We start from the raw sequence: 17,952 nt of genomic DNA on the forward strand, positions 1-17,952 counted from the left end.
CAGATCATCCTCCTGATCCTCCTGTACATCTTTAAATACACAAACAAGCAGCCGGTAAAACGTTATTCATAATTCTACCTAATGTTGATAATTACTGACAGCAACTGTACACCTTTAGGTTTGGGTTTTTTTTTTCTGCATATAAACAAAGTTAGGTCTTATTTTACTTTCAACTTTCTTCACACTGCTGTTTCTATAAGAGAGAAGCCTTGTATCTGAGGGCAACAGGCCTTAGGAGCCTAAAAGAAGACCCAGCTGAGGCTAGGACTACATAATTAACATGACCCATGTTGTTAAAACGGCGCTGTTAGTCAACGGTTCAATTACCCATGCCCTTGTGTAGCCAGGTATAGACACGTGCTCCTTAGCCCTCCTTAGCCTTCCAGGATTACAGTATTTACCCAATTGCTGTGCCTCTCTTAGACTTGCTTTTCAACGAACTTACTGTTATGCCTTAGGATTAGTTTAATCGAAAAAATTTGACAATAGAGAACAAAAGAAAATATTTTTAACATTTCTATGATCAAGAAAAAGGAATGAAAGCTTTATTCCTAAGTTAATTTTTGGAAAAGAATGCAAGTAAATAAAATAGATGTGGTTCCCAAAGGTACTTGAGTCCTCTGAAACCATTTACAGTCAGGGTGATGGGAAGGAAATAGCCAGTTTGGTTTTACATCAGTAAAGTCAAATGTGGGGCTGTGTCACCCAAACAATTTAGCTTGGTAGTGTTGATCCTAACAACACTAACCCCCCCCCCCATATCCTGACTCATGCACATCTAAGAGATTTGATGTTTCCTAGGTTGAATATGCATTTTAAACTACACATCTAAAGACTTTGGACACTCCTCTGAAAATACACTGGAACGCTGGAGCAAATGCTCGATTTCTTTTATGACCAAACATAACTAAACTAGTAAAAGAGATAAATGTTAATTATCATCTCTCTAAAGTCATATATCTGCTACTGTATCCATTCTCATGCCATACCATTATCTTGTGTTAGAGGAAGGTGAAACTAGACCATGGGAAACAAATTCATCTACATGTGCCCTTTGCATGCCTCAGCCCCACCTCCAAGCCCTCCTTACCTGGTCTCTAGTATCTACTCTAGACAAGATGCTCATGGCCAAAGGCTTCCCGGAACTCTGGTATGCTCAGTGTCTGGATGATCCCCAAACATTGAGAGGAATTAATAGTGTTATACATGTACAAATAGTTTCCTCCAAAGTCCTTCTTAACACCAATTCCGTTTTAACATAGGTCATTTACCTGAAAAATATATAGAATGTATGCTAATTTTTGCATTATTACTGAATAACCAGATTTTTTCTTTCTTTCTTTTTTTTTTTTTTGTTTGTTTGTTTGTTTGTTTTTAACATGGGCAGTCGTTAGTTTCCCAGAGTAGATTTTTGGAGATATGGCACAGAAGATGACCCAGCTGAACTGGGGACAGAGCTCAGTGGCCTGGCCTACTCAAAATCTCATTTTATCCGTAGGACTAGAACAGAAGAAATAAAATCAAGTCCTCCGGCTCTGAGTTCTTCAGGGTCAATGTGTATTTCTCCCCAGTCTTCTGAGCAATAAATAATGTTTGCTCTTAAGGATTTCTTGGGTAGCGGATCTCCTGTCACCTAAAATGTACACAGATGGAAGAATTAAAACTGGAATTAACCTCTTTAATTAGAACTACCATGTGATCAATGAAGGCTACTAGAAAAATTTCAGAATTTAAGCAAACAAAATATAAATGTCTCTTAAAATCACTGCTAATAAGCTTTGATTTAAGATAATCTTGTTTTGTTTGCAACTAATACAAATTTTATAGTTTCCAACAAAATTAATATTTGCTGGTCTTGGCTTTCATTAATAATACTCTATACATGTGATGGTATTTTTTTCCTAACTTCTATACTTAAGGTTCATGGTGTGAATTTTAAATTAAGCTCTAGTTGCTGTTAAATGAAATACAAAGGAAAACGTCTGCACACACATGGATTAAGGCTAAATTTTGTGCTGAGGTGAACTGGCTTCACCTATAGAAACACTACTGTCCGCCATGACCACAGACTACAAACTCTATCTCATCAGCAAACTTCCTCCTTTTGTGCAACACGAGGGCAGTTGTCAAGTCTCCAGTAGTTCCAGTCTACAGTGACCACTCCTGGGTGCGAAACGTTTTATAAACCCCTGCGTGCCACAGGATAGAGTTCTAGCAGTACACTTGATCAAACGTGAGGACTTCTTGGATTTCTGAGTTCATTTTGCCGAGTTTCTAGAAATGCTTGACAGGAGTAGAATCTTGGCCAATTGTTTTCCCGTGGAAGCAATTCTTCATGTTTCTTACTTGATACGTATTTTTTAAAGAAATGTGATAGCAAGATGTCTCCTTTCCCAAGGTCTCCATTCATATTGAGTTCATTTGATTCTCTCCTTCTACCACGTGGGGCCCAGGAGCTAAACTCAGGTCATCAGGCTCGGCATCAGGAGCCTTCACATGCCAAGCCATATTGATGGTCCACGTTGAGTTCATCTTAATCTCTGCAGAGACACCTCTGTGTTGCAAGATTGAGTATGTACTTGGACACAGCACTTCCTCTTATTTTTTTCACACAAATGGCTGTGTAGCGCATGCATGCTTTTCCCTGGACCTCCTGAGGAAACTCGCAGGCTTTGTCACTTCATTAGCAAGTGAAGAATAAGAGGTGTACTCCAACAGGTGCCTCAGAGCAACCCTTTTGCTGTCTGTGTATGGCCAGGGGTACTATGACCTCCCTGTCTTGTGTGCAGTTGTTCAATCTGCAGAGATATGCCAAATCAAAAGAAACCAGCAACGTCCTCTCTTTAAATCCCAAGAATGTTTAAAAATGATCCCAGCACTCAGGAGGCAGAGGCAGGCGATCTCTGTTAGTTCCAAGTCCAGCCTGATCTGGTCTACAGAGTGGCAGCCAAGGCCACACACACACATACACACACGATTTCTAATGAAAATTTGATTGTAAGTAATTAGCCAAAAAAAAGTCTGGCCACAGGCTGCCTATAAAATCAAGCACCAGAGTGCCCAACTCTAAACAAAGAGCTTTTCTTTACTATTCATTTTCTTTTTCTGGTGGTTTTGTTTGTTGGTTGGTTTTTTTGTTTTGTTTCTTTGGAGTGGGATGTTGGGAGTTGAACATGACTTTGATAAAGTGTGTACACAGTAAAATATACCCTCCCTAACTCTCTCTCTCTTCACAGAGCTGGCAAGGGAACTGAATTTTTCAGTGGACGAAATCAATCAGATACGCGTGGAAAATCCCAATTCTTTAATTTCTCAAAGCTTCATGCTCTTAAAAAAGTGGGTTACCAGAGACGGAAAGAATGCCACAAGTATGCTTCAAATTATTATTTTTTTCAAAACCCCACAGGGTCAGTAGCTTAGATAAATCTGCTGTTGGGCTCATTCCAGGATTTTCAGTGTTCTGTAATTTTAGGTAGCAAAGAGGAGGAGTTAGCAAGAGTCTAGAATGACAATTGTTTAGCTAAGTGCTGGTATCCTAGAATCCTCTGCTTAAACTTTTAGGAAAGCAAGAAGCAGGAAATAGTGTGCACTTTGTTTGGCTTTCTTCCCATGTGTCTACTAAAACTGGGGGAGAAATACTAACTCTCGTCACAGATGGTCATCAAAACGTTTTGAAATTATGGCTCCATCCAGGGGCAGGTGTGGAGGGAAGTACAGAGAGGAATGGGCTACAACTAGGGGAGCCAGCAAGCTGTATCCAGTCCGGGGCAGCAGAGAATCCTCTGCTACCATTAGATTTGGGTGGATGGTGGCAATGAGTTCAAAACACCCAGTACCCACTCACTACGACGTGGGGTAAATTACCAAGGATCTGCCCAGTCAGCCTGACCTTGGTAGTTGATTAAAACGTAAAGCATTGAATGTTAGGATGAGGTGAGTCCAGGGAACTTGAAGCTGTGTTAGGCCCCTTAGCGGAGTACAGGTGTTTGAAGACCATCTGTCCTGTCCCGCTGGGGTACGTACTGTGACCTCCATAGACAGCTTCAAAGGAGGGCTCTTCCCTGGGGCAGCCAACATTCTGGACAAGGATCTAGCAGAGCTACAGCGGGGAGCTGAAATGCTAACAGAGCTGCAGAAGCCATGCTTTGGTTGGATGTTGTGTAAACTTGAGGGAAATGATGCCACTGGGTTCTCAATCTCTTTTCTCTCCTTTTCAGCTGATGCCTTAACTTCGGTCTTGACCAAAATTAACCGAATAGACATAGTGACCCTGCTAGAAGGACCGATTTTTGATTACGGAAATATTTCAGGCACCAGAAGCTTTGCAGATGAAAACAATGTTTTCCATGACCCAGTCGATGGTAATTGCATTTAGTGTTCATATTTGATCGTTCGGTAGAAATCTGAACGTGCTGTCGGTCGAGGCAGCCGCTCGCCACGGCGCACACCGTGATCTGCTTGACGTCTCGTGTTCCCGTCATTTTGGCCCTGCCAGAGTCTGCAAACGAGCATTCTAATACCAGAGCAGGCTCAGCAGATGTCTCTCTGCGACGCAGAGGACGCCCTGTGAGAGCGCATGAGCTGAAAGCTGCGACTCCTAGCCTTCTGTGCACCCCGAAAGGAAAAAAAAAAAACTTAATGCCTAAAAAATGCAATGCCTTGGCATTTAAAATTAATCATTTTTTAAACAAAAAAAAAAACTCGTGATCGCTTTCCATTTATAAGTGAAATAAAACTGTGAGCCCAGTTTTAGCCACGGAGGTGATATGCTGAGCCCAGTTGGCACTAAACATACACTGGGTAAGCAGTGAATCACTGCCGTGGGACCAAGCATGTAGAAGGGCACCTGAGAAGTCTCCCATCATCTCAGGTGGTTTAGTTACTTAGCATTATATTAGCCTGCATTCTGCCAGTAATTCTTGGGGTGGAGGGCAGGCAATATTTGGTGTGTTGTACGTAAAAAGCAACATCCTTTCTAATTCAGTGAACACACACACACTCACAAATCAATGGTGACTTTTAGGTTCAGCTTAATCTAACAGTCCCCTCCCCCATTCATTAATCATTCCCTCTCTTCAGAACGTCAGGAAAAGCATAACAGACAGCCATGCTTTTGAAGCTATTCCTGTCTCACAGTGACTGGTGAATGGAAAGTAATGGTACGGCATGGACCAGAGCAGTCAGGGATATCGTCCTGTTGATTCAAGGGTCAAGAAATAAGGTCTTGGTCTTTTCCCATCTTTAACTGGCAAACTTGGACTCTCTAGAGCCAGGAACTTTCAAAATTCTGTATGTGTCACACTGGGAAAGGCTGCAGACCCTTAGACAGTGCCTGTTTACTAAGTATATCTGTCACCCACGGAGCACCGATACACTGGGTCCCTGGGACACACACGCTGTGGTGCACCTCGTCTTATGCGGGCGGCTGTAGGTCGATAAATTCCTTTGTGTACTACTAGATCAGTAGCGCAAACTAAGAATTACTGGCAAGTTACAGCTATAGCTTCCTCTACTCTTTATTGGGAAAAGAAATCAAGTGTGGTATCCTTGGTTCATTTTGTTTTAACATTGTAAAGTTTGAATGTTATTAAAAATAAGCTCACCAGGGCTTTTTGTTATTGTATCCCAATATCGTGTAGTTCTTTTTATTAAAATTTCTGAAGAAAATTTAGGCACGAAATAAATTCACTAATGCAAGCGATAAATCATTTCTTAGCCGGACTTTAACAAGAGGCTCATGTTTATAGGTGGCTGAAACCAACAAGTGTCCACTAACCTATAGCAGTCGCAACCTGCAACAGCTGTTTGCCTTAACGAATGGGAAAAATCGGTCTTTGGCTTTGCAGACCGGTGAATAGAGAAAATGCATTGCTGCTTTTTTTTTTTTTTTTTTTTTTTTTGAAAAAGGTGTCTCTTCCCTCTTTGTTGAGCTTTTAGGAAACACCCTTTCCTCACCAGGACCAGACCCTTATTGACTTTCTCACTGCCGGGGCAAGAAATTCTTCCTCTTCCATAGATTGCTTAGAATCAGGGGATAGCCCCCTCCTTCCATCTGAGCAGGCTGCCACAGCACGGTTTCAGGTCCCTAGGCTCTCCTCCTGTCTCCACTGTGTATCATTTTGTCTTTTACCTCATGATTCTAAGCAGATTCCCTTCACCTACTTCACCAAGATCTCCGTACATACCATAACTCTCTCATCTCTGTGACTTAAGGCACCTGATACACCGGGAGTCATTTATCTTGTCTAACATCTTTCTAAACTATTTTAGCCAGCGCTCGCTCCCATTGCTCTAGAAATCCATCTGTCATTTCTTTCCAGCATGTACATCCATTCCTTTATTTTCTCCCATAAATTCCATGTAAGAATTAGAGTTGGATTGTGTTTTTAACCTAAGCAAGAGGGAATTGATTACAGAACTGGCTTCTTGCAGCTTGCTGTATTAAGTCTACCATAGCATAGGTTTTGCATGCTGTGTTAGCCGTGAGCCACATATCTTCTAGATAAGACAACTAACTTTATATTGAGTTAATTTCATCTGCATAGTTATGATACTGTATTAGAATCGATAAAGTGCTGTTATTTTATTTCATTAAATTACATGTCACTGAACTAAACCATGAACTTGTGTACCTTGTTCTGTAACCCATCATGCATTGTCATACCTGATATAATTTGAGTCATCTCATGTGTTTGTGTCCAAGGTGTTCTAGTGCATTCCGGTTCAGTCCAAATGTACTGTCTTCCATAGGTCACCCTTCCCTTCAAGTGGAGCTGGAGACCCCCATGGGGCTGTACTGCACACCACCCACCCCTTTCCAGCAAGATGACCATTTTAGTGATATCTCTAGCATAGAGTCTCCCTTTAGAACCCCCAGTAGACTGAGTGACGGGCTAACGTCTTCCCAGGGAATCCTAGAGCATTCGGCAGGTGAACCTCCAGTGGTAACGGCAGAAGACACGTCCTTAGAAGACAGCAAACTGGAAGACTCAGTAACTGTAACAGAAATGGCCAGCCCACGAGATGTAGACGAGAGCCAGCTGAAGGACGTATGTCTGAGTGAGTGTCCCCAGTACCTCGGAAGTTTGGCTGGGGTCCCAAAAGATGGTACGCCGGCAGAGCCGCTGAAACCACAGGCTAGAGAAGTAGGCCTAAGCTCTGCAGAGCAGGAGAAAGGAACATCTGGTCCTGGTTTGGAGACGGTGGACGCAAAGCTCAAATCTCTGTTTGAGGACATTCAACTTGAAGAAGGAGTAGAGTCTGAGCAGATGACAGAAGAAAAGGCGCAGGCTATTCTTAATCGTGTTGAACGAGCAGAACTGGCAATGTCTTCACTTGCAGGTTGGCAGAACGAGACGTCGAGTGGAAGCCTAGAGTCCCCAGCCCAAGCCCGAAGAATAACTGGTGGGTTACTAGACCGCCTGGACGACAGGTATGGCCGTGTCTCTGGAATACACATGACAAGCGGGTGTCCCGTCCGTACTTTGTTTCAAACAGGTGCTTTTTGGCAGTGACTCCTTTCCTAAATGATTAGACCTGGTCCAGGAGATACCTTCCTTTACAAGCCAGCTTCAGCGTGTTAGGATCCCCAGAGAGAGGTGAATTATTTATGTAAAAAGCAAAGCACAGTTACTTCCATGCCTGATATCTAGATGTTGGCTTAATTTAAAGACACGTTGCTGGTTTCTAATATTAGTCTGTCTGCAAAGCCAGCAGTGTTTATTGAAGTCCTTTCAGAAGTGAGAGCCCAGATCTTTTATGACTATCACCATTTGTCTTGTTTAATCACTACAGACGTAAATGTGGTGATACAAGATATTAGAAGTTAAAAACTTGACAAAAAAAAACTTGATAAAGAAACCCGCCACCTAGCAAGAATCCCCGGGGAAAATTCTGCAATACAGAGGTGCGCTGCAGCAGCAGTGCATAGGCAAGCCAAATGTGCATGGCTCTGCGTTTAATCTCTAGCACCCCACGCCCGCCCCCCCCAAAAGGAATGGGACAAGTATAAATTTTATATCTTCATCTAGGAAACCCAGAGAAACAAAGAAAAAAAAAATACCTATCCTCAGGGGGAAAAAAAAAATCTTTCATTTTTCTTTCTTTTTTTTTTTTTTTGTGGGGAGGACAGAGCTTCTCTTTGTTATTCTGGCTATTCTGGAACTCACTCTGTAGATCAGGATGTCCCTGAACTCACAGAGATACGTTCCCAGTAGATTATTCTTGCATACACAGGATAAGCACGCATTTGCGTCCGCACCTCCCCATTAACATAAAGGGTATCGCGCTAATTGCTGCCTCTTCTGGGCAAAAACACTGAAAATGACGTGTGAGCTACAAAAGAAAACAAGTGGTTTTTTGTTGGAACTAGTAAAAGATTAGAAATCAAGCAAAAAGAAAAAAAGTTACCTCACTTAGGAAAGGCGTCCCCGTGGTGAACAGAAGTCATATTGGCCAGTGAAGGTCGTGGAGGGCTGGATAGACAAAGGCCAAGGAGTTCCAATGAAGGCATCTTGGTTGAGAAAGTATGGTTGGCACGTGTGTGCATAGACGAAACCCTATAAAGAAATCGAGTTCAGGATTCCCGAGAATGCAGTTTCCACTCAGGAATTGTTTTTGTTGTTGTATTTCTCTCAGGCAGCATGTGGGTTCATTTGTCTTTGGCTTTTTATTTACTCTTTTGTTTGTTTTTCAAGACAGGACTGTGTTAATAGTCCTGGAACTCTCTTTGTAGACCAGGCTGGTCTCGAACTCGCAGAGATTCGCTTGCCTCTGCCTCCCGAGTGCTGGGATGAAAGGCGTGCGCCACCACGCCTGGTGTGTGTTTGTTTTTCCTTAGTGATATGATAGTGCTTCACACTAGCCTTCCCTTTAAAACCGGTGAGGTTGGAACTATATGTCAAGGTGTAAAATTTAGCTATGGAAAATGATTCCCATTTAAAGTGACAATCTAATAGCTATGTTGGAAGCTGGGGTGTTGGGGATGCCTACAGCCTGGGAACACCTCACTGACCCACCTGCGATAGGCCCTCACATTTGAAATCCACTTGCTAATTTTTTTCATGCCTCCTTTATGCCTTCAGAAGTAGTTTGGTGGGGCTAGAGAGATGACTCAGTGGTTAAGAGCACTGACTGCTCTTCCAGGGGACCCAGGTTCAATTCCCAGCACCCACATGGCAGCTCACAAGTATCTGTGACTCCAGGATCCAATACACTCACACAGACATACATACAGGCAAAAAAAAACCAATAAAATAAATTTAAAAATTAAAAAATGAAAGTAGTTTGGCAATGTGGGTACTGAAGCCATCTGCAGTCTCATGCTGCCATGATGAATTTGCATCTTGTACCCTTTAACAGCTCTGACCATGTTCGAGATTCCATTACCTCATATCTCAAAGGAGAACCTGGGAAATTTGAAGCAAACGGAAGCCACGCAGAAGTCACTCCAGAAGCAAAGGCAAAGTCCTACTTTTTGGAATCCCAAAATGACATAGGGAAACAGAGCATTAAGGAGAATCTGAAACCAAAAATACACGGATCTGGTCGCACGGAGGAGCCAGCGTCACCCCTCGCAGCCTATCAGAAATCTCTGGAAGAAACCAGCAAGTTTGTCATAGAGGATGCACCTAAGCCCTGTGTGCCTGTCAGCATGAAAAAGATGACTAGGACTTCTGCTGATGGCAAAGCCAGGCTCAACCTCCACGAAGACGAGGGGTCCAGCGGATCGGAGCCTAAGGTAGGTCATCCGCAAGGTCAGCATGCTCCTGTCATTGCAAACACCCATGGTCTGCTGCTGTGGATCCTGTCCCATTGGGTACAAGGTTCTTCATGCTTTCTAAATGGTGATTGGGGGAGGGGGCTAAAGAAAGCCCTGGGGAGGATGTACACCATGGGTTAGCACCTTGAGTTGTCAAGGGAATAAAGTATCTCCAGCCATGGCCAAGAATGAAAAAGCAAAAGAACACTAAGTAACTAATTTGGGGGATCCAGTACCAATTCTGCCTGCAGTTAAGGTTCCCTGATTGCAAACCAGCCTTTGTTCTTAGTGGAAAAGGGGATAATTTTCTGGTTCTCTCACAGAGTTTAAAGACTGTAATATCAGACCCATTGATACATACTATTCTGTAGCCACTAATGTCTCAAAGTAGTCGAAAATTGGAAGGATGCAATTTCCAAGATAAGGGGACTCAACGGCAGGCAGAAGTCTGTCCTTAGAAACATTCTTTTTATATGCCAGTTGATCATCGGCACGTAGACCCAGACCAAATGCAACAGAACTTTATAATATGTTCTTGTGGTACTACCTAATAGAGATTTTTTATTCTTTTTAACATTTTTAAAATGTTAAAATATTTTTAATGAAATTATCTCTCACCAATTGAAATAAAATTAAAATGCATTGTTTCTGCTTTTTGATATAGGGGCTTACTATGTAGACCAGGCTGACTTCAAACTCCCAGAGACTTGCCTGCCTCTTTGGTGCTAAGATGAAATGTGTGCACCACCACACACGACTTTCCTACCTTTTTGTTTGCTTGTTTCTCAGGACAGGGTATCTCTGTGAAACAGTCCTGGCTGTCCCAGAATTCACTTTGTAGACCCAGCTGCCCTCAAACTCCCAGAGATCCACCTGCCTCTGCTGGGATTAAAGTTGTATGTCACCACCTCCTGGCTTTTTTCTCCACCATTGCCTTCTCTCTATGCCTCTGCCTTTGACACGCTAGCTCTTGTGGCCTGCCCTGAGACATGTCTAGGTCCCTTAAGACCAGCATTTGGAGAAGAAACAGTATTTTATAAAACATTGCTTCAAGTTTACAAAGATGCCCAGGCACTCAGAAGCTAACCACTGGAAATTAATGAATCCTATACCGCGGTCCCCCCTCCCCTGTTCCTACTCTTTTGGTCACTCTCTGGAGTGTTAGAAGGGAAAAGTGGGGGGAAGAGCAATTTAAATAGATCATCATTTATGCAAATGATGACATCACCAATAACTAAACACTGACATGATTCTTTTTCTTGTTTTTTTTTTCTTTTAAAGTTTTTTTGAGGATTTTTCCCCTTCTCACAAAATGTGGCATTCCATAATTACTTTTGCCTTTGATTTGTCTCTCATTGTATTTAAGCAGGATGAGTTTGGGTGGAATCTTGTCTTTTAAAATGCCATACCATTAAATATGTTCCTTTTAAAACCGATGTACAAAAAAGAAAAAATGGGGAGAAGCAGTAACACAGTGACATTTTTACCTAGGAAGGTTTATCCTGGGGCGGGGGCAGGGGACAACTATTAGAAACCAACACAGACATGTGACACACTGTTTGTGTTAATGGGTGTGTAGTTGTGGGTCCCTGGAGGGCCACTCAGGTGTGGCCATGAAGAAGGTTGACACAGTTACAAGCCTGAACAGAGCTCCGCAGGGTTCACTAGCAATGGAAACCAAACTTCTCATTGAGTTACCCAATACAGAGAGACCTCCTATCCATGAAAGTCCATGTCTGGTCACAGCTTCTGGGCAACGTGAGTTTGATGTCACAGGAAATCCATGATGCCCCAGTCAGGTCTTCAGTGGCCTTGTCCCAGTACAGTAGCAACCAACAAGGCCATCTGATGTCCACTGCAGACAACAGACCCCTTTCTGTCCCCTGGAAAAGCAGGTCAAAAGTCCAGGTGCGGCGCTTACACGGATGACAGCCTGCTGTTACAAGGTAAAACCCTGTTCTTTCCTCTTCCCATGAAACAAGGAATGCTGGGAAAATACCACCTGTCATTCTCCCCCCCCCCCCCCCCCCCCCCCCCGCCAAGCTTAGTCCTTTACTGGTTTCTAGAGAATTCTCTTAAAAGGAAGCCTGGGGTTCTACGCTACTCTCTCCCTTCTCCTAAGGCTAAACAAATTGTGTCTCCGGGGAGAGAGGGGACACAGAAACACTGGTCCCACCAGCCGCCTCTGTATGTGAGGATTTTTCTGGAAGCCTTGCAAGGGTCACCTGTGTGCCAGCTCCTGAGCCCTGTGTTAGTATGTGCATTAACCTGTGACGTGCTTCTGACTCTGGCACCCTACAATCCATGTATGAATGATTCAGACGTCCCCTGCTGCCTCCCCTGTCTGTTAATCCTGGAGTTGTCCTGGGTGATCCTGTACTTTCGTGACTATGACTTCCTCTTCCCTTTGTGAGACTTGAGGACTGCCCCAGGGAAAGGGTTTTAAGTTCTGTTCCTTGCATAGACACTGGCTGGTATTTACTTTGAGAGCCGTGTTCATATAAACTCAGCGTTAAGGTTACTCTTAGCACTTTCACGACTTGCCAGCAGACTGCTTGTTAACAGTATATCCTAGTGTGTTATCTTCTCAGCTACCATTTTACGGTCATTTTACCTAATGCTTGTTCCTCCTGCAGTGATTTTACTAGTCTCCATCCTCCCCCACACACAGTGCAATCATACCTTTTTCTAATGGTGTTAACTATACAGATCCTAGCTTCCTGACCATTAGAGTTCATTTGTATAATTCTATCATCACAGTTAAATCTGGCAATGAAGAGTATTTACTGAATAACAGTATTTTCTCACTTGAACGATACACTGTTTGCCACTCGGTAAGTTTTTTCAGACTCATGAGTTGCAGAATTCCTGTGTCTCTTTCTCTCTCTCTCTCTCTCTCTCTCTCTCTCTCTCTCTCTCTCTCTCTCTCTCTCTCTCTCTCTCTCTCTCTCTCTCTCTCTCTGTCTCTCTCTGGTCCTAGAGAGTAAACTATTAAGCCTTACACATGCCAGTTCCCTACCACTGAGCTGTGTCTCCAACACACACAATTTTGAGACAGGGTCTTGTTAAGTTGCCCAGGCTGGCCTTGAACTTACGATCCTACAGTCCCATCAATGTTCTGCCTTACACTGTCATTTCTAAAGTTCTCAGGCGCTCACAGTACTGGCAAGTGCTGGTGTCCACCTCAAAGATAAAGTTAACAAATTCAACCAAAATTTCATAAAAAGAAACACACATGCCTCTTTCTGTAGAGATCAAGATGGCCTAAATTACAAGATCATAAGTCCAAATCAGACAAAAGCAATTTAAAATTATTTTAAATGGGAATGCAAAGACCTTATCAAGCTGATAACATTTAGATTTTAAATCAAAAAGGCTGTATTATTAACAGACTGTAATTACCTTTTTCTGTTTTTATTTATTTATTTTAGCTTTTTGAGACAGGGTTTCTCTGTGTAGCTTTGACTGTCTCAGAACTCCCTTTAAAGACCAGCCTGGCCTGAACTCACAGAGATCCATCCACCTGTCTCTGACTCCTGAGTGCTGGGATTAAAGGCATGTGCCACCATCGCCCAGCTAATTACCTTTTTCTTTAACTGCACAGACTCTACTCATGCCCAAACATAAGCATACAGAGGCACACCTAAACACAGGCACAAACATACACACATGCACATGTGTGTTCATGTCTTCACATACACATACATGCATTCAGGAACATGCAGAGACTCAGTCACCCACTCACTCACCTACACAAAGAGCTATGAAAGCAGTCTGAATCTTGCTCAAAACATCTTCCACTCACTTTTCAGGATTCTTTTAAATATAAATCATCCTATTCCTTCAGGGGAAAAATAAGTAAATATAATTTTTTCTTGATTTCCCTTCTCAGAAAATGTCTTTTGTTTTCACTCTGATGATAAAATTATACTAAAAATGCATTTATCAGGACTTGAGAGACAGCGAGAGTGGTTCAAGCTCAGAGGAGGAGCGGAGGGTCACGACCCGAGTCATTCGCCGGCGTGTGATTATAAAGGTACCAGCAGGTAGAAGTAACGGGGTGCTGGCTGCTGTGGCTCGAAGCCTTTTAGTGCACTTTGGGAAGTTCGGCATGTTTGATAACTCGCTGGCTCTCTGTCTCTCTGCACACTTGAAAGCTTGTCAAAGAACCACCCGAAAGGAAGCCATGCTGTGTGTTAGTGCGTGTTCTGCATAGGCCTGTTAGGCACGAGACTGGTAGGGTTCCGAGAACTCTTGGCATTTATACCAGAAAACAAGGATTCTGTCTTGGTGAGAAGGGAGTTCATAGTGAACCCAATGAAGGAGACAGGGAAACCCCAAAGACTCCGACTGCCCTGTCCTGGAAATGAAAAGCTGTTCCTTATTATTAAGCAGTGACTGAGAATTTTAGGTCACAGCCTGGCATGGACGTGCATGACACAGTGCGAGTCAAAGGAAAACGTCAGAAACGGGTTCTAATGACACTAACACTTGCCAGAGGGGAACCTGAATTTTCAAGTGTGGGAAACAGTTTTTGCAAGGCATGAAAATCCCACCTTCACGTAGCACAGTAGAAAACCCTGTCTGTCTGTCTGCAGTCCCTCCCGTGATAGTCTGTTTCAGTTCTCGCCCATGCATGATAAAGTCCTCATGACCCTTCCTGCAGCCCGCCGCCGACCTTCAGTGACCTTTCCTGACATCAGAGTGGTTGAGGGCAGAGTACAGGAAAGGCGTTCTCAACGCACAGCACACACTGAGGGTGATGCACAGAGCCTGTGGCTTCTGGCAGGTGTCTCTGGAGGGGCAGAGAGAGAGGAGCACACACTCAACGCTGTTTACCAAACTCCCACACCACCAGGGTCAGAAGAGAAGCTAAGAGCTAAGAAGCTCACCTAACTAGGTTCCCTACATTTTTTTTTCCTCGTGGTTTTTCGAGACAGGGTTTCTCTGTGTAACAGTCCTGGCTGTCCTGGAGCTAGCCCTGTAGACCAGGCTGGCCTCAAACTTACAGATATCCACCTGGATTAAAAGCATATGCTACCACCACCCGGCTCCCTATATTTCTTAATCCTTCTTCTTTGTATTTTTTCATGAAAACTAGATGAAGGAAGGGGAGAAAATCCCTGTCAGATCTGCTCAGATTCAATTTTCAGAAATTCTAAAAACATTCAAAATTAAGTGATTTTCTAAGTTTTAAGCTATCCCCCGACTTGACAGTGAGTGAAGTGAGTGAGTCTCTTTCTCTCTCCCTCCCTCCCCCTCCCCCTCTCCCCCTCCCCCTCCCCCTTTCCCTCTCCCTCTCTTCCAGACAGGGTTTCTCTGTACCTTTGGAACCTATCTTAGAACTTACTCGGTAGACCATGCTGATCTTGCACTCACAGAAATCCATCTGTCTCTGCCTCCTGAGAACTCCAATTAAAGACATGAGCCACCACTGCCCAGCTAAACAGTGTATTTTCAAGCGTTTGGTTTTCTGTCTATAAAATCTTCACAGCCCATCACAGCTCACATGCTCTCTGAGATGGCAGAACAGGGGCTCAGGTTTTCCCAGTCTCCTCACTCACTCCCATGAATGATAGATTGAAACATCTGGAGGAAGCAAATGGAAGGTGCTGTTGGGCAACTCGCTTTTCACGCTGCCCATGTACCAACAGCCTTCTGTTGCTTCCCCTACTCTAGTCCAGCAGCTGCCTCTTAGGAGGGCTGACTGAACTTTCCTGAAAATCATTACAAAGCAACAAAGTCAGCGGGAGGAAGTAAAGAGGACCCACAAAGCAGTAGCCACACCTGGGCCTACGAAGATTCTTTTCTTTGGTCCCCTAACCTTCTAGACATGTATCAGCAGGTCAACCTCCAAGTAGTTTTATTAGCGTGTTGTGTACATTTGAGCTTATCATAAGTTACATAATTACATACAGCATTTATGTATTTTTAAGAGCATATGTTGAAAGTCCTAAAATAAACTAGAAGGCCATAGGTTTTATGACCCATGAATCTATATTCTACCCAAAAGCCCATACCTTGAAGTTGGGCTCATTTTAGAGAGAGTAAATTAGCAACAACATCAGAGAATGGTCTTGGAACTGGGAAGGGCAGTCCTAAGAGTAAAATCACTACTATGATAGAGAAACCAAAAGCTAAATAACCCTGACTGTCATGGGATATTACAGCCCGACAAGCCTGACATGTGTAGGATGCTTTCTGGTTAGTATTCTCCATTGGGATAGTAGAGGCAGACAGGAAGAATCCCACCTCTCTTATTTTTCCCTTTATTCTGTGTGCGGATGTCCAGCAGAGCCCAGGGATGGCGGCAGTGTGTGGCAGCCATAGCATGAGCATCTTTGCTGTCAAAACCACAAAGTGAGACTGCCCTGACCTAAAAGGCCCTTGCTGCAGAAGTCACTGCACTCCCAAATGACCAGAGGGATGCTGGCAGGTGAACCAGTGTATGTGAAAACGACGCAGTTAGGCAGCACAACTCTGGGAGCAGAACTCAGCCCTTAACTTAGTGCAGGGTTTTTCCCACAGAAGACATACGGGAGCGTCTTTTGCTAAACTAAGTCGGACATTTAGCCATTCAGACTTCCCATGTGGCATAGAAGAGGGCAGCATTATACTGTAGTACCAGGAATCTGACCTGCTACCCAGAGGCTGAGCTGCCCAGGATTGTACTGGCCTATGACATTGTGGGCCACAGGAAGTCCTCTTCTTTGTGCTTATATATCCATACCTAATTTGCCCATTCCTTCCCAGCGTTCTCTAAACAATTTCAAAATTAGCATCTGCCCACAGAAGGGCTTACCCAGAGCACAGTAAATGGATTTCTGTCTTGCTATCTTACAGTCTTTCCTTGTGCCCCGCTCAGAAAGCTGGGTGCTCGAAAGAATTTACCTCAGAAATACTTTATTCATTCAGGCTCTAGCTAGAGTCAAAACTTCTCATGGCCTTTTTATTGGTACCTTTGCTGTCTCTATTTCTTTATCTTTAAAATGATATTTTTGCCAAATATATGCAACCACCCGTAGGAAATAGGACTAGCTCCCCCATGAGACCCCTGCTGCAGATTTCAGTGCTGGCATGGACGACCCGTACGCTCTGTCTGCATCCTTTTCTCTCTTCTTGGAGTCAACTGAAACCAAACCGAAGCGGGACTATGGGTGAACTCGGAAGACCTTTGGCACTTCCCGCTCTAAATCAGATAGCAGTTCCTAATTAAAGAATCGATGCCAAAAAATGTCAGATGAGCTTTCTGCCCTGTCGGCCTACGGTAGCGTGGGTGGTCGGACATGCCGTCAGTTACTCTCCTGTATGGTCTATGAAAACCTCAGCCCCCTCCCCCTGCAATTGAGACTCTCCCTGCCCTGAAGTTTCTTCATAATCATTTTTTAAAAAGTGTATTGCCCTTAGAACATGAGATTTTTTTTTTTTAAGTATCTTTTTCCAGCTCAGAACCTGTCTTTACTCAAATTAGCTAGAACTTGCTCTATAACATCCCTTGAGCTACGGTGTGACTGACCAAGAGTGGTTCTTGAGTGAGTCTGTCCGTTTGTTTTTACCACTAATCATTGACTGACGTTTGTTTCAACCAATGGAGCCTCTCGATTTTTCTGTGGTTAACTGCATCTGAATATGATCGATTTTCTTGGAATTTGTTGCCAGCTACCATACAAGCCTGAATACGTGCCTGAGGCATAAGACTGCAGGCTGTCAGGCTTTCACTAACCAGCCCTGAAGTCTGTCTTCTCCCTCTCTGGAGAGGGAAGCACAGCTTGTGGCTTCTCGGCAGTCCCAGGGCCTGTGTGGTGTGTCGCGTGGTGTGCTGTGGATCCAGATCAATACACCCGCCCATGCTTTCCTCTCTCATGCCGCTAATTTCTATGCCACATCCTTTAGGGGGAGGAAGCCAAAACCATCCCTGGCAAATCCGTCACGGAAGAACAATTTACTGATGAAGAAGGCAACCTCATCACCAGAAAAGTAATCGCCATTGAGATTTCATGCTTCTGGAGTTTAAATGCCCTGCATGAGAAACAACCCTTGTAGGCGATAGGTTTATAGCGCCCCCTCGTGACCACAGAATAGTCCCCACTTCTCTCTGTTGCTTCCAACAGATCACTCGGAAAGTAATAAGAAGGATTGGCCCACAAGAGAGAAAGCAGGATGAAGTGGTAATGTAGCGTGGTTGCCAAGGA

General features: G+C 43.7%; 1 protein-coding gene across 3 annotated transcripts in view; it reads left to right on the top strand.

The window, feature by feature from the left end:
• Positions 1 to 17,952, top strand: part of Ank3 (ankyrin 3) — a 302,267-nt gene that overhangs the window by 274,599 nt on the left and 9,716 nt on the right. For 2 of the 3 annotated variants that reach the window (XM_038341994.1, XM_038341996.1), the window contains 4 exons: positions 3,237 to 3,368; positions 4,218 to 4,361; positions 7,342 to 7,432; positions 9,361 to 9,739. In XM_038341994.1, the coding sequence (XP_038197922.1) occupies positions 3,237 to 3,368; positions 4,218 to 4,361; positions 7,342 to 7,432; positions 9,361 to 9,739 (746 nt within the window). Of the gene's footprint in view, positions 1 to 3,236; positions 3,369 to 4,217; positions 4,362 to 6,750; positions 7,433 to 9,360; positions 9,740 to 17,952 lie in introns of all 3 variants that reach the window. The other variant, XM_038341995.1, reaches the window with a different exon arrangement.

Source organism: Arvicola amphibius, chromosome 9, assembly GCF_903992535.2.
Source record: "Arvicola amphibius chromosome 9, mArvAmp1.2, whole genome shotgun sequence".
NCBI classification, from domain to species: Eukaryota; Metazoa; Chordata; class Mammalia; order Rodentia; family Cricetidae; genus Arvicola; species Arvicola amphibius.